This window comes from Canis lupus, chromosome 24 (genome assembly GCF_048164855.1).
Source record: "Canis lupus baileyi chromosome 24, mCanLup2.hap1, whole genome shotgun sequence".
Taxonomy (NCBI): Eukaryota; Metazoa; Chordata; class Mammalia; order Carnivora; family Canidae; genus Canis; species Canis lupus.
Genome location: NC_132861.1, coordinates 9,390,720 through 9,406,453, shown reverse-complemented (window position 1 = coordinate 9,406,453; position 15,734 = coordinate 9,390,720). Strand labels below are relative to the sequence as shown.

At 37.7% G+C, this 15,734-nt stretch overlaps 2 protein-coding genes across 10 annotated transcripts in view; one reads left to right on the top strand and one right to left on the bottom strand.

The window, feature by feature from the left end:
- The window catches only part of BRCA2 (BRCA2 DNA repair associated), a 63,119-nt gene extending 57,089 nt beyond the window's left edge, over positions 1–6,030 (top strand). For all 6 annotated transcript variants that reach the window (XM_072795514.1, XM_072795511.1, XM_072795513.1 and 3 more), the window contains 3 exons: positions 1,640–1,884; positions 3,806–3,952; positions 5,066–6,030. In XM_072795514.1, the coding sequence (XP_072651615.1) occupies positions 1,640–1,884; positions 3,806–3,952; positions 5,066–5,704 (1,031 nt within the window). In that variant the 3' untranslated portion in view covers positions 5,705–6,030. The remainder of the gene's footprint in view (positions 1–1,639; positions 1,885–3,805; positions 3,953–5,065) is intronic.
- Positions 6,031–7,758: 1,728 nt separating this feature from the next.
- The window catches only part of N4BP2L1 (NEDD4 binding protein 2 like 1), a 33,364-nt gene continuing 25,388 nt past the window's right edge, over positions 7,759–15,734 (bottom strand). For 2 of the 4 annotated variants that reach the window (XM_072795547.1, XM_072795550.1), the window contains 4 exons: positions 12,847–12,974; positions 12,455–12,543; positions 10,464–10,540; positions 7,759–9,382 (listed from right to left, as the gene is read on the bottom strand). In XM_072795547.1, the coding sequence (XP_072651648.1) occupies positions 9,124–9,382; positions 10,464–10,540; positions 12,455–12,543; positions 12,847–12,974 (553 nt within the window). In that variant the 3' untranslated portion in view covers positions 7,759–9,123. Of the gene's footprint in view, positions 9,383–10,345; positions 10,415–10,463; positions 10,541–12,454; positions 12,544–12,846; positions 12,975–15,734 lie in introns of all 4 variants that reach the window. The other 2 variants (XM_072795548.1, XM_072795551.1) reach the window with 2 other exon arrangements.

The window sequence follows — 15,734 nt, the reverse complement described above, 5'->3', positions numbered from 1 at the left end:
TATTTTTGTGGTGTCAGTTATTACTTGTCCTCCTTCATTTGTGATTTTGAGTCCTTTCTCTTTTTTTCTTGATGAGTCTGGCTTTACTCTGGTTTATCAATTTTGTTTATCTTTTCAAAGATCTAGCTTCTGGTTTCATTGTGTTGTTTTTATTCTCATTTATTTCTGTTCTAATCTTTATAATTTCTTTCCTTCTACTGGCTTTGGGTTTTGTTTATTCTTTTTCTATTTCCTTATGCGTAAAATTAGATTATTTATTAGGGATTTTTCTTGTTTCTTGAAGTAGGCCTGTATTGCTATAAACTTCCCTGTTAGAACAGCTTTTGCTTCATCCCAAAGATTTTGGACTGTTGTGTTTTCAGAGCTCTTCCTCATTCTTTTGTACAGCTGCATAGTACAGCATTGTATGAATGTGCCATGGTTCATGCTACTACTGTCCTATAATCTGCTTTAAACTATTTATAACTACCTACAAACAGTGCTTCAGCAAATAACCTTGTATACAATGTTTTCATGAGTCTCGTTCATATGTATCTATTATTGGAAGTACATCTTCAGAATAGAGTATTAGAAGTGAAGTTGCTGGGTAGAAAGGTAAATATGTCTCACTTTGCTAGGTTCAACCAATTTTTTTCCCCAAAGATTGTACAAATTTGTATTCTCACAGCAATATATGAGCATACCTGCTTCCCCATGGCCTCAGTAATAGAATATATTATCATCATATCGGCACTAAAATTCTAGCACAATAAGCAACAGATTATTTTGGAAATCCTGAACTGTCTCTAAATTTAGTTATTTTTATCTGTTTTTACCAGTAGCATACCAAAATAAATGAGCATATTAGAAGTTCCTTGCATTTTTTAAAATTTATCCAACATAGGTCTCTGGGGAGCAGATAGCATATTCCAATAATGACCCATGCTCTGCTCTGATCTGAGACCGTCTACTCAGCAGGAATAAGTGTGGTAGTATTCAGTCTTATTTAGAGAGGTCCTATCAGGAAGACCACTACCCATCAATAACTGAGGAGTTGTTAACAAATATTGGGCAGAAGGGGCCTCTCTGACAGCAAAGTAGAGATAAAGTAATTGGCCTAGTTTCATCTCCTTTATTCTTCAGGGAATGGCAAACTGAAGATTTACTTATGTAGGACTTTAATTCCTTCTTCAGGACCAAGTTAATAAAAGACCAAGAAACTCCTGATTAAACTGGATATGGAGTATTTTGTAGGCAGGGCTGCACACTTTGGCTTTGTTGTAATTTCTGCTTTCTTGATTAACATCTCAGAGCTGAAACATTCCACATTCCCCAACAGTGTGGGGGCCAACTCAAGTTTACAATTCTGACAAAATTACCCTGCTTCTAGCTTATCCAAATCCTCTGCCCCTCACTCCTATTTATTAAGCATCACACTACCCAGAAGGTACACTAGCAAATTGTGCAATTGAATAAAACCCACACTCTTCATTTAGATTCATTAGATGCAACTGTATCATATATAACAGTATCACTTTTTCTACATTTTGGTCAAATATATTTTTACATAAACTATGAAAATAAAAAATAAAAAATAAAAAAAATATATATATATTATATATATAGACGTTTGGTGTTTCATTTTTTTTTGTTTCCTTAGGTCTTGCTCCTGTGGTCTATTTGTCAGATGAATGCCATAATTTATTGGCAATAAAGTTCTGGACTGATTTTAATGAAGACATTATTAAACCTTACACATTAATTGCTGCAAGCAACCTCCAGTGGCGACCAGAAGCCAAATCAGGAATTCCTACTTTATTTGCTGGAGATTTTTCCAGGTTTTCTGCCAGTCCAAAGGAGGAGCATTTTCAAGAGACATTCCACAAAATGAAAAATACTGTTGAGGTAAAATTAATTTGTGCATTACCATGCATTTTGGCATTTTCCTATTTTGATGGTCAAATATTAAGGAAGTGGTGGCTTCTGTGAAAATTGGGTAGTTGAGATACAGCGTAAGGTGAGGTTTCATCATGTGTAAATTGCTCACGACCCTAAAGAGATGAGAGGACAACAGCTGGAGTGAGGGGAAATTGTGAGGAGGATATTCAGGACTACAGACCATGTGAACAACAAGAATAATATGAGCCACCCATGGTTCATAGCAATTGGTAATGTAGTTAGTTAATAACACACAGGTTACAAATTTATGGGTTGTTGTTTTTCCTTAAAGATATTGTTTATTTATTCATGAGAGAGCGAGAAAGAGAGACGCAGAGACACAGGCAGAGAGAGAAGCAGGCTCCATGCAGGGAGCCAACGTGGGACTCCATCCAGGTCTCCAGGATCACGCTGGGGCTGAAGGCAGGCACTCAACCGCTGAACCACTTAGGCGTCCCTAGATAAGTTTAAAACATAAATTTGGGGCAGCCTGGGTGGCTCAGCGGTTTAGTGCCACCTTCAGCCCCAGGGCGTGATCCTGGAGACTGAGGATCAAGTCCCACATCGGGCTCCCTGCATGGAGCCTGCTTCTCCCTCTGCCTGTGTCTCTGCCTCTCTCTTTCTCTCTCTCTCTCTGTCTCTCATGAATAAATAAATAAAAACTTTAAAAAATAAACTTCATATCTAGTATTTTATAGTTTATAACTTTGAAATACTGCCAGATAGAAAACTGAAACTATTTCTCTGGATAATGTACGTTTTTTATGCTTAAGTCTATATATACAGAAAGTAATGATATTAGCTACAGTTTAGAGTGCTTACTGCATGTCAGGCTTTCTTCAAAGCCTGTCGCATTTAATTCTTCCACTAACCCTATGAGGTAGAAGCTTTTTTCCCGTTTTTATCAATGACCAATAGAGAGGTTAAGTCATACAGCCAAGCTATTAAAAGCAGGATTCATACTTAAGCCATCTGAATATATAGCCCAAATATTAACTACTATACAATGCTGCCTTCCAATAAAACTTTGGATTTTATAAATTACTAACTAGAAAAGACTCTTCAAGGTAAGCCTCTTTGTTTAATATTGGAAATATGCATTATTCAAGATATATAAAAATAAAATTATATTTTAAAAACATTAGAATAGCCAGCTACTTGAAGGCAGTTTGTGTAATATTTTACCTAAGACTCAATATACATAGTGAAGAATAACACTCTGATTTATCTGGTTTCTACATTGGGAGTAAAGTTGGGGTTATATTCATTATTTGGCTCCCATGCAGAGTACATCCAGGTTTTCTCTGAGACTGTTCAAGAGCAGTTCTGAGACAACTGACATTTACATAGCATTTTTTAAGTTTTACAAAACACTCTCATGAATTAGGTTAAATCCTCTAAAATTGCTGGTATTCGACCAACTGTAATTTCTGAAACAACAGTTTTATATGGTTTAACCTACACATTGTTTCAGTGAATTCTTAGAATAGACATGAGGCGATTTGACTACTAACTGAAGGCTTCCATAGATGTTAGATGATTTACAGCTGTCAGGTAGGAAATGGAGCTAGAACTTGAGCCTATCTTACAGCTCCGAAACCATTGTCATGTGAAACCTTGCTTACTAAAGTAGATGATTGGAAAGATCTCTCTCATCTCTTTCCTTTCCTGACATACACACACTCCTCTCCCTCCAACAACTGTGTTGGCTTTGCATTTTTATACTGGCCTTTTTTTTTTTTTTGACAGTTGCTATCAAGCTTGGGGTGTGCCATTCTTTTTTTTCTGGTCTGAACCTTTTTTTTCTTTTTTAAAAAGTATTATTTTCTGAAAACATGAATATGTGTGTATCATTTTACAAAACAGCTTTTTCCATTTATTTTCATAGAATATTGGTATGTTTTACAATGATGCAGAAAACAAACTTGTGCATATACTTAATGCAAATGATCCCAAGTTGTCCACCCCGACTAAAGACTATGCTTCAGAGCCACACACAGCTCAAATAGTCCTTGGCATAGGAAATAAATTTCTGGTAAGTTAATGTAAATTTAAGGGATTTTTATAAAAATTACATAAGAAGGCAGTAATAAAGTCTGCTGTATACCTAGTAAACATGATAAAATGTAATTAAACTTGACTTGAAAGTGTGGTTAATTGTTACGTGGCTCCTGTAAGTATTAGCTATCTGGAAATTGTATCTTGTTTATCAAAGCCAGAACGTAACATTCTTTGGGGGGCAAATTTTACAATCCGGTGCTTTCATTTTTAGCATTGCAAGTACATGTGATGGGAAATACTTTGTATCTTTTTCCTCAGAGGACTATCCTATACAACCAAGGTTGTTTCGAAGCTCAGTTTGATTTAACTCTTTAGGTCACAATATATGCAGATCAAGCCATAAGGTCTGTAATACTGGCTGATGACTAATTCTAAGTAGCTAACAGCTGCTAAGTGTATCTGTATTAACTCACTTAATTTTCACAATGATCCAGGGGATGAAAATTATCTCCATTTTACAGAGGAGGAAACTATGGCCTAGACAGGTTGAACAATGCTTAAAGTCACAAAACCAGAAAAGTATACCTACTAGAACCTAGGTAGTCTATGCTCTTAGAGTGGTTTAAAAATGCTTTTCTTTTTTAAACTGTTAATAGAAAAGATTAATGCATAAGTTATATCCCCCTACCTCCTTTTTTATCTTTTAGTACAGTTAGTCTTCATTCTTTCTTTTCCTGTCATTTCTGTATCCTTTTATGCAAAACTATTTCTTTACAAAATAAGCACAATCATATAAATGTCTCTTGGAATCATCTGACCTATGAGTCATGAGGGGAGTGAGATTGTATGTGGTATTTGTGTGCTTTAAATATTTCAAATGAGGGGTGCCTGGGTGGCTCAGTTAAGCATCTGACGCTTGGTTTTAACTCAGGTCATGATCTCAGGGTCCTAAGATTGAGCCCCATGTCAGGCTCTACACTCTGCTTGAGATTCTCTCACCCTCTCCCCTTCCCTCCCCCCCCCCATTCTCCTCTCTCTCTAAAATAAAGAAATGAATCTTTAAAAAAAATTCTAACGAAAAGCTAAATTGCTGATGTTTTCTACATTAGTGCATAGTTACCTTGGCTGCTTTTTGTCTTTTTATTAGATGTCTTCTCCCAATAATGAGATGAATTATCAGAGTCCTTTATCACTTTGTAAGCCAAAAGAGAAGTCTGTCCCCATACCTGGATCAACCCAAATGACTTCAAAGTCTTATTGTAAAGAGGAGAAAGAGATGGATGACCCAAAAACCTGCAAAAAGAGAAGAGCCTTGGACTTTTTGAGTAGAGTGCCTTTACCTCCATCTGTCAGTCCCATTTGTACATTTGTTTCTCCAGCTGCACAGAAGGCATTTCAGCCACCACGGAGTTGCGGCACCAAATATGAAACACTGATAAAGAAGAAAGAGTTGAATTCTCCACAGATGACTCCACGTAAATTTAATGACCTTTCCCTTTTGGAAAGTGATTCAATAGCAGACGAAGAACTCGCAATGATAAACACCCAAGCCCTTTTGTTGGGTTCACCAGGAGAACATCAACTTGTGTCTGTCAGTGACTCTACCAGGACTGCTCCCACGAGCTCAAAAGATTATCTTGGACTGAAAAGGCATTCTACTGCACCCGGGGTCAGAGGACCCGAGAGCCCCCAGGCCTGCACCAGGAAGCGGGAGCCCCGTGTACAGAACACAAGTGATCTGAAAAGGACATCTCTGAGACTGCAGAGGCAACAAACACAAAAATGACAATGAATTGGTGACTGACTCAACCTTTCCAATGTGTGGAAAACACAGCCTCAACCTGTATGTCAAGATGTGCATAATGAGACAAGAAAGACCACATCCCAAATCTCCTGTGTGCTTGTCTATCTTAGGAAACCTGGCCTATCTCTGTACTGGTCGGTGTACTTTATTTCAGTTATGTGTCTGAAAATTGTGTATTTATTAGCTAATCAAGAAAAAAAATCTCCTTTAAACTCTTATGATTGGATATGATCAAGTATATTTTACAAAGTAAACACACTTTTTCTTTAAATTGTGTCCCTAATTAAATGAAAGTAGGTTTCAAAGTACTGTTATTTTGACTCCTGTAGTTCTTTTTAGGTGACTTGGTTTTGTTTTGTTTTTCGGAGGTAACCTACTATGAACCAGTTTTCCTTAATAAACGTGTTGGTTCTCTTATAGTTGTATCCTGATCAAAAGTCAGGAGGAGTAAGGAACAAACAGCAGTGCTCTCTCTGGACCAGTTCTTTAACCTTACGTCAGCATAAGTGCAAGAAAAACAGAATCCTCAATGTGATTCCTTTTTATGATTCTAGTGTGATTGCTGAATTATTTCAATTAAAAATTCAAATGCTTTTAAATCAGATTTCATAGTTTTTTTTTTTAACAAAATGATCATCTGCAGCTTAAGAAAAAATCTTTCTTTCAATTTGAAGTGATGCTACCTGCTTTTTTTAGCCTTATTAGAGGACTCAGCAGGTACTTCCTTTAAACCTGGTTTTCTCTGACCACCATGGCAGACACCGATAGTTCAATATAAGAGGACATCCTCATTTGTTACCTTCTCATGTTTAATAGAAAAAGAGAATGCAGTTCTAACTAGGAGTTCATAACATGGAGAAATTCTTCAATCAGATCTTTTAATATGTCTTAAATTTATATAAAATAACATGTTTTCAAATCTAATCATAAACACATTTCAAAGCCAAGAATAAATCTATTAAGAAGCAATGTTTTTCTCTCATAACTATGATCCTTGATTTTTCTCTCCTCTAAAAAGTATCAACATAGCAGCCCATTCTGTAGCTGTTTAACTCAAATGTACCAGTCTTATTACTGTGTGATTTAAGTCTTATTCATAAAACAATTTCGTCCTCACACCCCAGCCATTTTCCAAGTGACCCACTCTAGAATCTCAGGTGAACAAAAAGAATTTAAGAGTTTTACCTTTTTTTTACATTCCTAGAAAACCTACATTGCTAGTACCTCTTCCATTCTTCATTGCCATTTAGATCATGTAGAGATATCATGCACACTTCTTTTTTCTGTACATTGTAAATAATATAGCAAAGCTATGTAAGCAAACTATGAAGCTTAAGTCTATGTAGACACTATCTCCTAAAAAGTGACAATGATTATAGAGTCAAGAATGTACACTGCATGATAAGGGATAAAAGGTAAAAGCAATTTGTGATACTCAACTATCACTTAATGAGAGTCTATCTTGAACATAAAGCCCTATACCAGCTAAATGAACGATGCAAATGTTAACAATGCAAAACACTAAAGGTTCAAAAGATCATATATGAATCAGGAAACTTGGGAATTGAGAGAAAAAAATAGATCACTTCTAGCCGGGATAAAGCTGGCAGCATTTAATCGATTGTTTTTATGCTTCCAAACTATTTCAGGAATCATATAGGGGGAAAAAGAAGACAAATACACAGGGAAACTACTCTTTTGAGCTCTTTAAAAGCTCAAGATCTAAACCTGGGGCCACTTCATAGCAGTTACTCAGAGGAGGCAAACGAAAAGCAGATTTCAATAGTGTCAGGTAATGAAATGTTAAAGCAATAGTGTGTCTATTGTGCACAGATCAAATAATTTAAGCATGTAAAATACAAGGTTGCTTTTGTCTTCACCTTTATGTTTCCTGTTTATTAAAGGAGACTGATGAATACGTTTATGGTATAGAAAAACTGGTTCTTAATATGGTAGACTTCTATGGGATTTAGGTAATTTTTTTACATCGTTGAACCAAAAATGTTGAGATTCAATGACAAATCCATAGAAAGCAATACTATATATAATTTTTAATAACCATAAAAGCACCATTATATAGAACACTTAAAATAATATTTCACAGAACATTAGAAAGAAGCTGTTGGCCAACAAGAAATAAAGCATACATCCTACATGGTCTTATCATGGTCTCGCACCAAATTATTCGGATTCTAACCTGTTGAGATCTAGTTTGGAATCCTAAATTCAGTACTGGTATAAGCAGGATATTCCACAGTTGTGTAGAACTTTATTGTCTTAATGCCATATAAAACACCAACACTGCTCATCTTACAATGAGCATGACTTTTACATACCCCTATGACTTCTATCTTGGGATGCTTAATTCCTTGCACTCCCAAACATTTGGGCAGCCAACTGATTACACACATGTCTATTTATATGCATAATTTTAAAAACTGCTCAACTCTTTGTCTTAAAAATTGGTACTTTATAAAGTCAGGCTTCTTTTATTTACACTATTAGCACAACAGCCAAAGTTAATCAGGTTAAATCCTATTCATTAAAGTTGATAGTTAAAAACCAAGATGTGATTTTAAATAATCATACTGATTTTCCTCAGTAGCTTATGTAGCTGTTAAGAAAGATCCAACAGGGACACCTGGGTGGCTCAGTGGGTTGAGTGCCTGATTCTTGATTTCAGCTCAAGTCATATCTCAGGGTCATGAGGTGGAGCCCCACATCAGGCTCCATGCTGAGCAAGGGGCATGCTTAGAATTCTCTCTCCCATTCCTTCTACTCCTCCCCCGCACTCTCTCTCACTGTCTCTAAAAGAAATTTTTGAAAAGAAGGATCCAACAGACATTTTTAACGACACACCACCAGAATAAAGGCATAATCTCCCAAAGTGTCTGCTTTGAAGGACAATATTCCCTTAGATGTATGCTCTCCAGCATGTGAATTTTAAAGGAAAATCATATCATGACAGCCACACATCTCACATTTCTGGATACACAGATTATCAAAATAGCAAAAGCACTAACATTTTTCCTGCCTTCACTTCTCCCCCACCTATCCAACTTTCCTGATGGAGATGAATTTCCTGGAAAAATAGATTACCTCAAAGAAAGTGGTACTGAAGCTTCTATATATTGAACTTAGGTGACTGCTTATGCACTTGGGTACACTCTCAGGTTTCAGTTTCCAATTTCTGGCTTCCCTAGAGAATTCCCAGCATCAGACCATGCATATAGGATCACTTTAACAAAAGCTTGTTGAAGAGGAGTATGACTTCTCAAAAACTTTCAGGTCCAACTATTTACACTGGAATTAGAGCTTTGACAAAACCTGAACAAATAAATACCAAAATTTGCAGTAAAAACTGATTTAGGAAAATTTTGAATGCCTGTTAAGATAGGCCTCTAATATCCATGGTGACAACCGCCTCTTCTGTTAAAGGATCCCTCGTTTGTGAAGCCACCAGGAGCCCTCCGGTTGGGAAACTCTGCATAGGGATTCCAGTATCGTGTGCTGTTGGAAGGTGATGCGTTATTCCTGTCCTGGTTTCTGTTCATTCTGCTTGGTTTTTCTGCATGAAGCACACTGTGAAAGGTAACATCGTGTTCATACCGCTCTTTCATTCGGTGTATTTTTTCTCTTGGGACTCCATGAATGTTTCTTCTACAGGGGAACAGATGCAAACATTTACTTAAGGCATCATATCAAAAGGAGTCACTTGTATTTTACAAGTCCTGTGTTATTACATAGAGACGCACTCCCTCATCTCAGAATTTAACTCATACAGAAGCATAAGGTCTGAAGGAGCTATCTTTCAGGCTCCACTCCTGTTTTTCATGGTGCCCTGAGGCTAGCAGTTTAGCGCTTCAGAAATGCTTTGTTTCTGGAAATCTCAATTTTGTGCCTCAAGATGTAAAAGAATACCATGAGATCTTTTTATTATATATTTGCCTGTTAATCATGCATATATTTATAATCAATTTGTCAGTCCTAGATACTTCTAGATGCTAATTAAGATAATCTTAAATTCAAGTGGGCATGAGAATCCACTGGGGATATAGTTTGAAATGCAATTACCAGAGATTCCCACTGTGAAATGGGGCCTGTGAACTGGGATTTCAACAACCACCTCAGGCAGTCCTGATGGGGGTGGGCCACAGACCCTCTTCAGAAACACTATCTGCTTGTAACCATAGGATGAACTAGCCTTGTTCCTAAAAAATAAATTCTGATCTCACTGGTTACTTTAAATCACTGACGTTATCAAGTAACACAGATAGTGAAAATCAGAACTCATGCACTCAATCCACAAGTTAGTATTACTTGGACATTTATTGCTTTGTAAATTAGAAGCAGCATTTAGGCCATAAATGAACCACAGACTGTTCAACATATAAAGATCTTTAGCCTAAATGCAAAAACACCACGGACATATGCAATCCCATGCAGAGAAAAGTGCTTTCAAATATTCATTAATGAAGAAGCATTTTAGCAGAAAGTTAAATGTGTCCTTTAAAAGGATCAACTCCAAGCCAAGGTTTAGCACTTAGCATTATATTAGAAAACTGACCCAAAACTAACATCTTCACATTAATAATTCCAAAGTTATCAATTTCCAAGATTTACCATTTCTGGCCTGAACACTACCATGTCCATTTCCAGCCTGAAAAGATTCTTTTGTTCGGTCTGAAATACCTGAAAATAGCAGGATACATAATGAGGAGCTAGAAAAACAAAGAAGTACCTTGCTAACTCTTGAACGTTGAATTTCCAGCGAGTGTCAGGTTCTCGGAATATAACTTCATAGTTATTTTCAAGTGCCTGATTTTTCAAAAGTACATAAAACATTGAAGACATGGTATGTATGTTTGGGAATGTTTATGCTGCCATTTAACATTTACTACAAATCTTTTCTAAAATTCCTTTGTTTCACCAGTAATTGAAGGCTTTAGTTTATCTTAGCAAGTACATTTGGTTCATTTCCATACTTAACCACTCTCAGGTTATATTATAGTTCCCATGATAAATTTTGGTCAATTTTATCTACTATGTAGGAAAATTATAAAGGTTCTTTGGGGACTTTTTTAAAAATAGATAGCTGAACTAGTTTTAAGTATCTTGTTCACAGGTATGCGAAATGAATTCAATGGCTTCTCAAAGTCCCTTATAGGATTATCATAGAGTTTCTTCTGTCAAATGCCCTGTCTCATTCTTCATGCCTTGGTTAGAAAGTGAGAGTGCCACAGGAACAGAATTATGAAATAAAAGTGATTTTCTCATACTCTTTATAAACTCTTCCTGCCAAAAGGAGCTTTCCCCTCTATGCAACAGTTTGACCCAATGCACTATACTCCATTTTCCTCAAGTTTAGAAAATGATTAGTTTACATATAAACATCCAAATATTCTTTGCATTCATAAGTTGGCTACTACTTTTTCACCTAGAATCTGAACTCTATTTAATCATTTATTGTTTATTGTGTTATAAAATACAGAATGAAAAGAGCAAAGTAAAAAGATGTCCTCTCCATTCTTGAGATGAAACCTTCTACTTAGAGAAGGATTCAAATATCATAAATGGAGAATATCTAATTTCTGGGTCTTATTAATAGCTGTGGATAGCTAAAAAAGACTGTACATTCCAGATAAAAAAAAATAAAAAGTAAAACGCCCTTCCTTAAGCCACTCTCCCACTAACTCTTGAGTTGTGCCTTAGACTATTCTTGTCCCTGTTCATTTCTCTCCCAAGTGGACTCTTGGTCCATGAGCTGAAATAACCACAGTGTTGATTGATGTTCATTCCTTCCTACATTCATCCAAAGTCCCACAGACTAGGCCTAAGTAAACCCGATAGATGCACAGTTAAAGAAAAGCACACTGGTATATAAGCTATTTTGCCCCCAAATTAAAAGGAAGGAAGCCAGAAATAGACTGCCACAAGCCCAGTTTCAGAGATACTCACTTTTCAGCTAGCCAAGTGGAGATTACATGTGACAAAATTAGACTACTCAGCTGTCTTTTTCCTGCCCTGTGTGTCTCAGAATCTTTTCTCCTGTCTATATACCCAATAGGAAGTAAAAACTTATTACCATAAGAGATGAAATATGTCTGAAAAAAGATCAGACAAATTTCAAAATTTAAAATATGCACATTGTTTTATTCATTTTGCTGTTCTTTCCTGTCCTAATAAGAGAGCTGAGTTATTATCTTTGTGTGTATATTTATATTTATATTCTAGTACCCTAATAGAATTAGTGTTAATCCTTAATCTGTTTTTAACCCCACCCCACCCCCAGAAAAAAGGTTGCCCCAAAACTCTCCCCCAGCAACACTCCAGTACTGAAATCCCTGGCTTGCCAAAGACAAAAGTGTCCTACTATCATCTACAATTCAGCTAGTATCATCATCCAGCCCAGCATTTCTCTGCATGTTTCAGATCATGTTCCTCTGCACGTATGGCTCCCCTTGGGAAAACAATCAAGACAGAACTATCAAGAATTCGGACCAAGGACTATTGAAAAATGTACCCTTAGGTGATATGATGAGCATCTCAGCAAATTTCAGCCATTGAACAACAGAGAAACACTAAAATAAAACCTCTTTACCTGCTCCCTGAGAGATTTAGGATTTAATAAAGATGAGATCATGGCAGATCAGAAGAAGAGGAAAAAACAAAGGTTTCAACTTTCTCACAAAATGTCCATAACTGAAAATTCAGAATGATGCTTCTTCCTACCATGACTGCATATGGCTTCATTTCCCAGGCGTGGAGGTTGGTATTATCAATAATAATGGGGGATATGCCATTCCTCATTGCTTTTCTGGCTGCAACACAATGTTATATAACAGTGAACAACATGCAACAATCAGAAGGGTGAGTGTCCTCCATATTTAGTTATTTTCTATTACAAAATGTCCTCATTATATAACTCAAGTGCCACATATTTCAGAACCCATTATCAATAATTTTCTTTTTCCTGAAATCTAAGGAGGTTATGCTCTGACATTCTGTTTTGGGGAGAAATGGCAGAACTTTCTATTACACTCCTAGAAAATGTATTCATTCTGCAGCAGCTACGATCTATGTGCACAATAGATTTCCTGGGAATTTTGAAAGGAATTTGTCACCTCTTTTCTGGTTCCATTCATGCGCTTCCTCCAGGAAGTCAGGATTGAACTCATAGGCACCGTCTTCCCTGAAGAAAAAATCATCCGTGCTGAAAATCAGGGCCCTGGGAAAGTCGTGTTGCAATTGTCTAGAAAGTGGGGAAATAAGAGATTGCTTTATGACTATGCACAGCTATTATAGAAATTATTTCCTACCGTCTCTAACATTTAGTGGTTTATAATAGGATACCACGTGTTGTTGAAATTCAATTTAAGGAGAGCAATTCTTATCATCTCTAGAAGGTCCTTTGTAGGAGGCAGGAGAGAACTGAGAGGAGCTGCATGTGTGGCCCAACTCCTAAAATTCAAAAGTGTGGTCACCACATTGACTTCTGCAGCACCAAGACTGACTCCAGACGAAATTCTGGAGGCTGAGGAGGTGTGGTGACAGCCTCCTCCTAGGCACCGGGGCCTCACTGCTGTTGCACAGTGGAGCACCAGTGCCTTCCCAGACCTGCCCACAGTGCCGTGCCCCCCCACGTTGTAGCCCTTCCCTTCCCCCCACTGCCTTTCACCTATCCTGGTCCCATCTCTGGAGCTCTGGGTTCTGTATGGACCCATCTGAGAAACTAGTTCTTGCTGATGTATGAAATGTGGATAAAAGTGCTGTGTGTGTGTGTGTGTGTGCGTGTGTGTGCGCATGCCACCCTATCCAGGTAACATATTTACATGTTAAATGTAACCTAAACCAAACGAAAAAAAGCACACCAGGAGAAAGAAAGAGGTAGAGCCAACATTCCCCATGCCTTTGTAAACCTCTATCACATTCTTAAAACAGGAAATACACAGAAAAAAGGAAAACCGTCACAGAGTGCCCCCTTTAAAACAAAACAAACAAACAAAAAGCATATTAAACTCTGCACAAAATAACTTCAAAGGGAAGATGTTTCCACTTGAAATCCTTATTCAGACAATTTGTGGGGAGAAGATGGATATTACGGTAGGTACCCAGTTAGGGTAAATCTCTGAGCCTCCTCTCCTCATCTGTAAAAATAAAGGATGATTTCACCTATCTTGCTAGGTTATGACACTGATCTAATAACATAGGGGAACCCAGAATGCAGCACCAAAACATTCAATAGGCAAGCAGAATATATGACCAAATGGATATGCTCAGAATAAAAGGGGGGGAAAATAAAAAAAGGAAAAAGGTTGGAGAATGACAAGAACAGGAAATGTAAAGAGAAAAGCAGAGCTGTTCAACTGTTTTTGTTTGTCCTTCTCCATGAGAAAAGCTGTCTTTAATCAGGAAAGAGCAGAATGAGCATAAGGCACCAGAGCCCAGATCATAAATAAGCTCCTAGATTGCTCTGAAAGGTTTGGGTTTAATTCTTGACTCTTCTCTACCCAGTCATGTGACCTATCTCTCTAAGCTGTTTCCCTGACTGAAAAACACAGATAATCATCACTACCTATGAAACAGAGCTTCTAGTAAGGCTCGGGTGAGATAAGATCTGGGAAAACATTTTGCAAATGGTGAGGCACTTTTATGAGTGTAAAGTACTATTATTGTATTAATAAATATAGCACATGATATCAAATTTGCCAAACTGTTTCTGTGCCACAGTAGTAAAATACACTGGAGTGTGTATGTAATCTTGAAATTACTGCAAGTGGATTAGTATGGCAGCGAATGAAAGAGATGAAGAAACAAAATAAAGCAGATGCCTCGATTTTCAAGAATGAGTGAGCACATTCCAGAAACAGTAAACAAACATCTCTGTTAAAATTCCTCAGAAGGCTTGATAGCATTTAAAAACAAAGCAGCATAATAGCTGATGGGCTGAGCTGTTAAACAGGGAAATTCAATGGACATAATCTTACATCTTGATTTAAACAGGAATCTGATGGCCTCTCTTGCTTGATAGCCTCATGGAAAAATGTAGATGAGAAGATAATGCATTTTAATGCCCAGAGAATATTAGATAATTATCCAATTCATTACACATTTACTGAGTATTTAATATATGCCAAGCACTGGGTGAAGTGTTAAGGTACAAAAATAAAATAGCTGCTTTCACGGAATTCGCAGCTTAGCCAAAGAACCAGACACAGCTGACCTAGCACCCACTCAAAAGAGCTGTGCAGGGGGACCCCTGGGTGGCTCAGCGGTTTAGCGCCTGCCTTCGGCCCAGGGCGTGATCCTGGGGACCCGGAATCGAGTCCCACATCGGGCTCCTTGCAGGGAGCCTGCTTCTCCCTCTGCCTTTGTCTCTGCCTCTCTCTGTGTGTGTCTCATGAATAAATGAATAAAATCTTTAAAACAAATACAGAACTGTGCAGATGAAGTTTGAAAAAACTTGGGGTCGAGAGCAAACTCTGACAAGGAAGCAGTATAAAAATAACATTTGACTCCAATCCTGAGACCGGAGAGAATTCTGCCGCTGAGGGAGGGGGTTCAAAGCCCCAGAGGTAAAGCTAACACGTTAGGACTTGTTAGGAGGAAGGAGCTCTAGGGGAAAACAAGAACAGGTTAAAAGTGGCAGATCACATTCGAAGTGGTTTTCCATTCTGAGTGCTGCACAACTGGAAGAGAGATTTAGCAAGCTGGACTATGTCCAGAGAAGAGTGACGAGGTCAATGTAAGGTCTGAAAACCATGGAAACCAAGTCCGATGAGAAGAGGTCATCAAAGGGATGCGGTGTGTTTAGAGTGGGAACAGATGATAGAAGACATTGATGGTCGCTCTCCCATACCAGGAAGTCCACTGCACGGAAAGATAATGAACTGATTTCACGGAGCAGCAGTTTGGGTTGGGCTCATCGGGGCAGTGCTGCCCGTCTTGCCCGGGACCGTTCCTGCAGCCACAGTCATCTGATGAGTGAGGGGCTGAATGGTCTCCGCAGGCC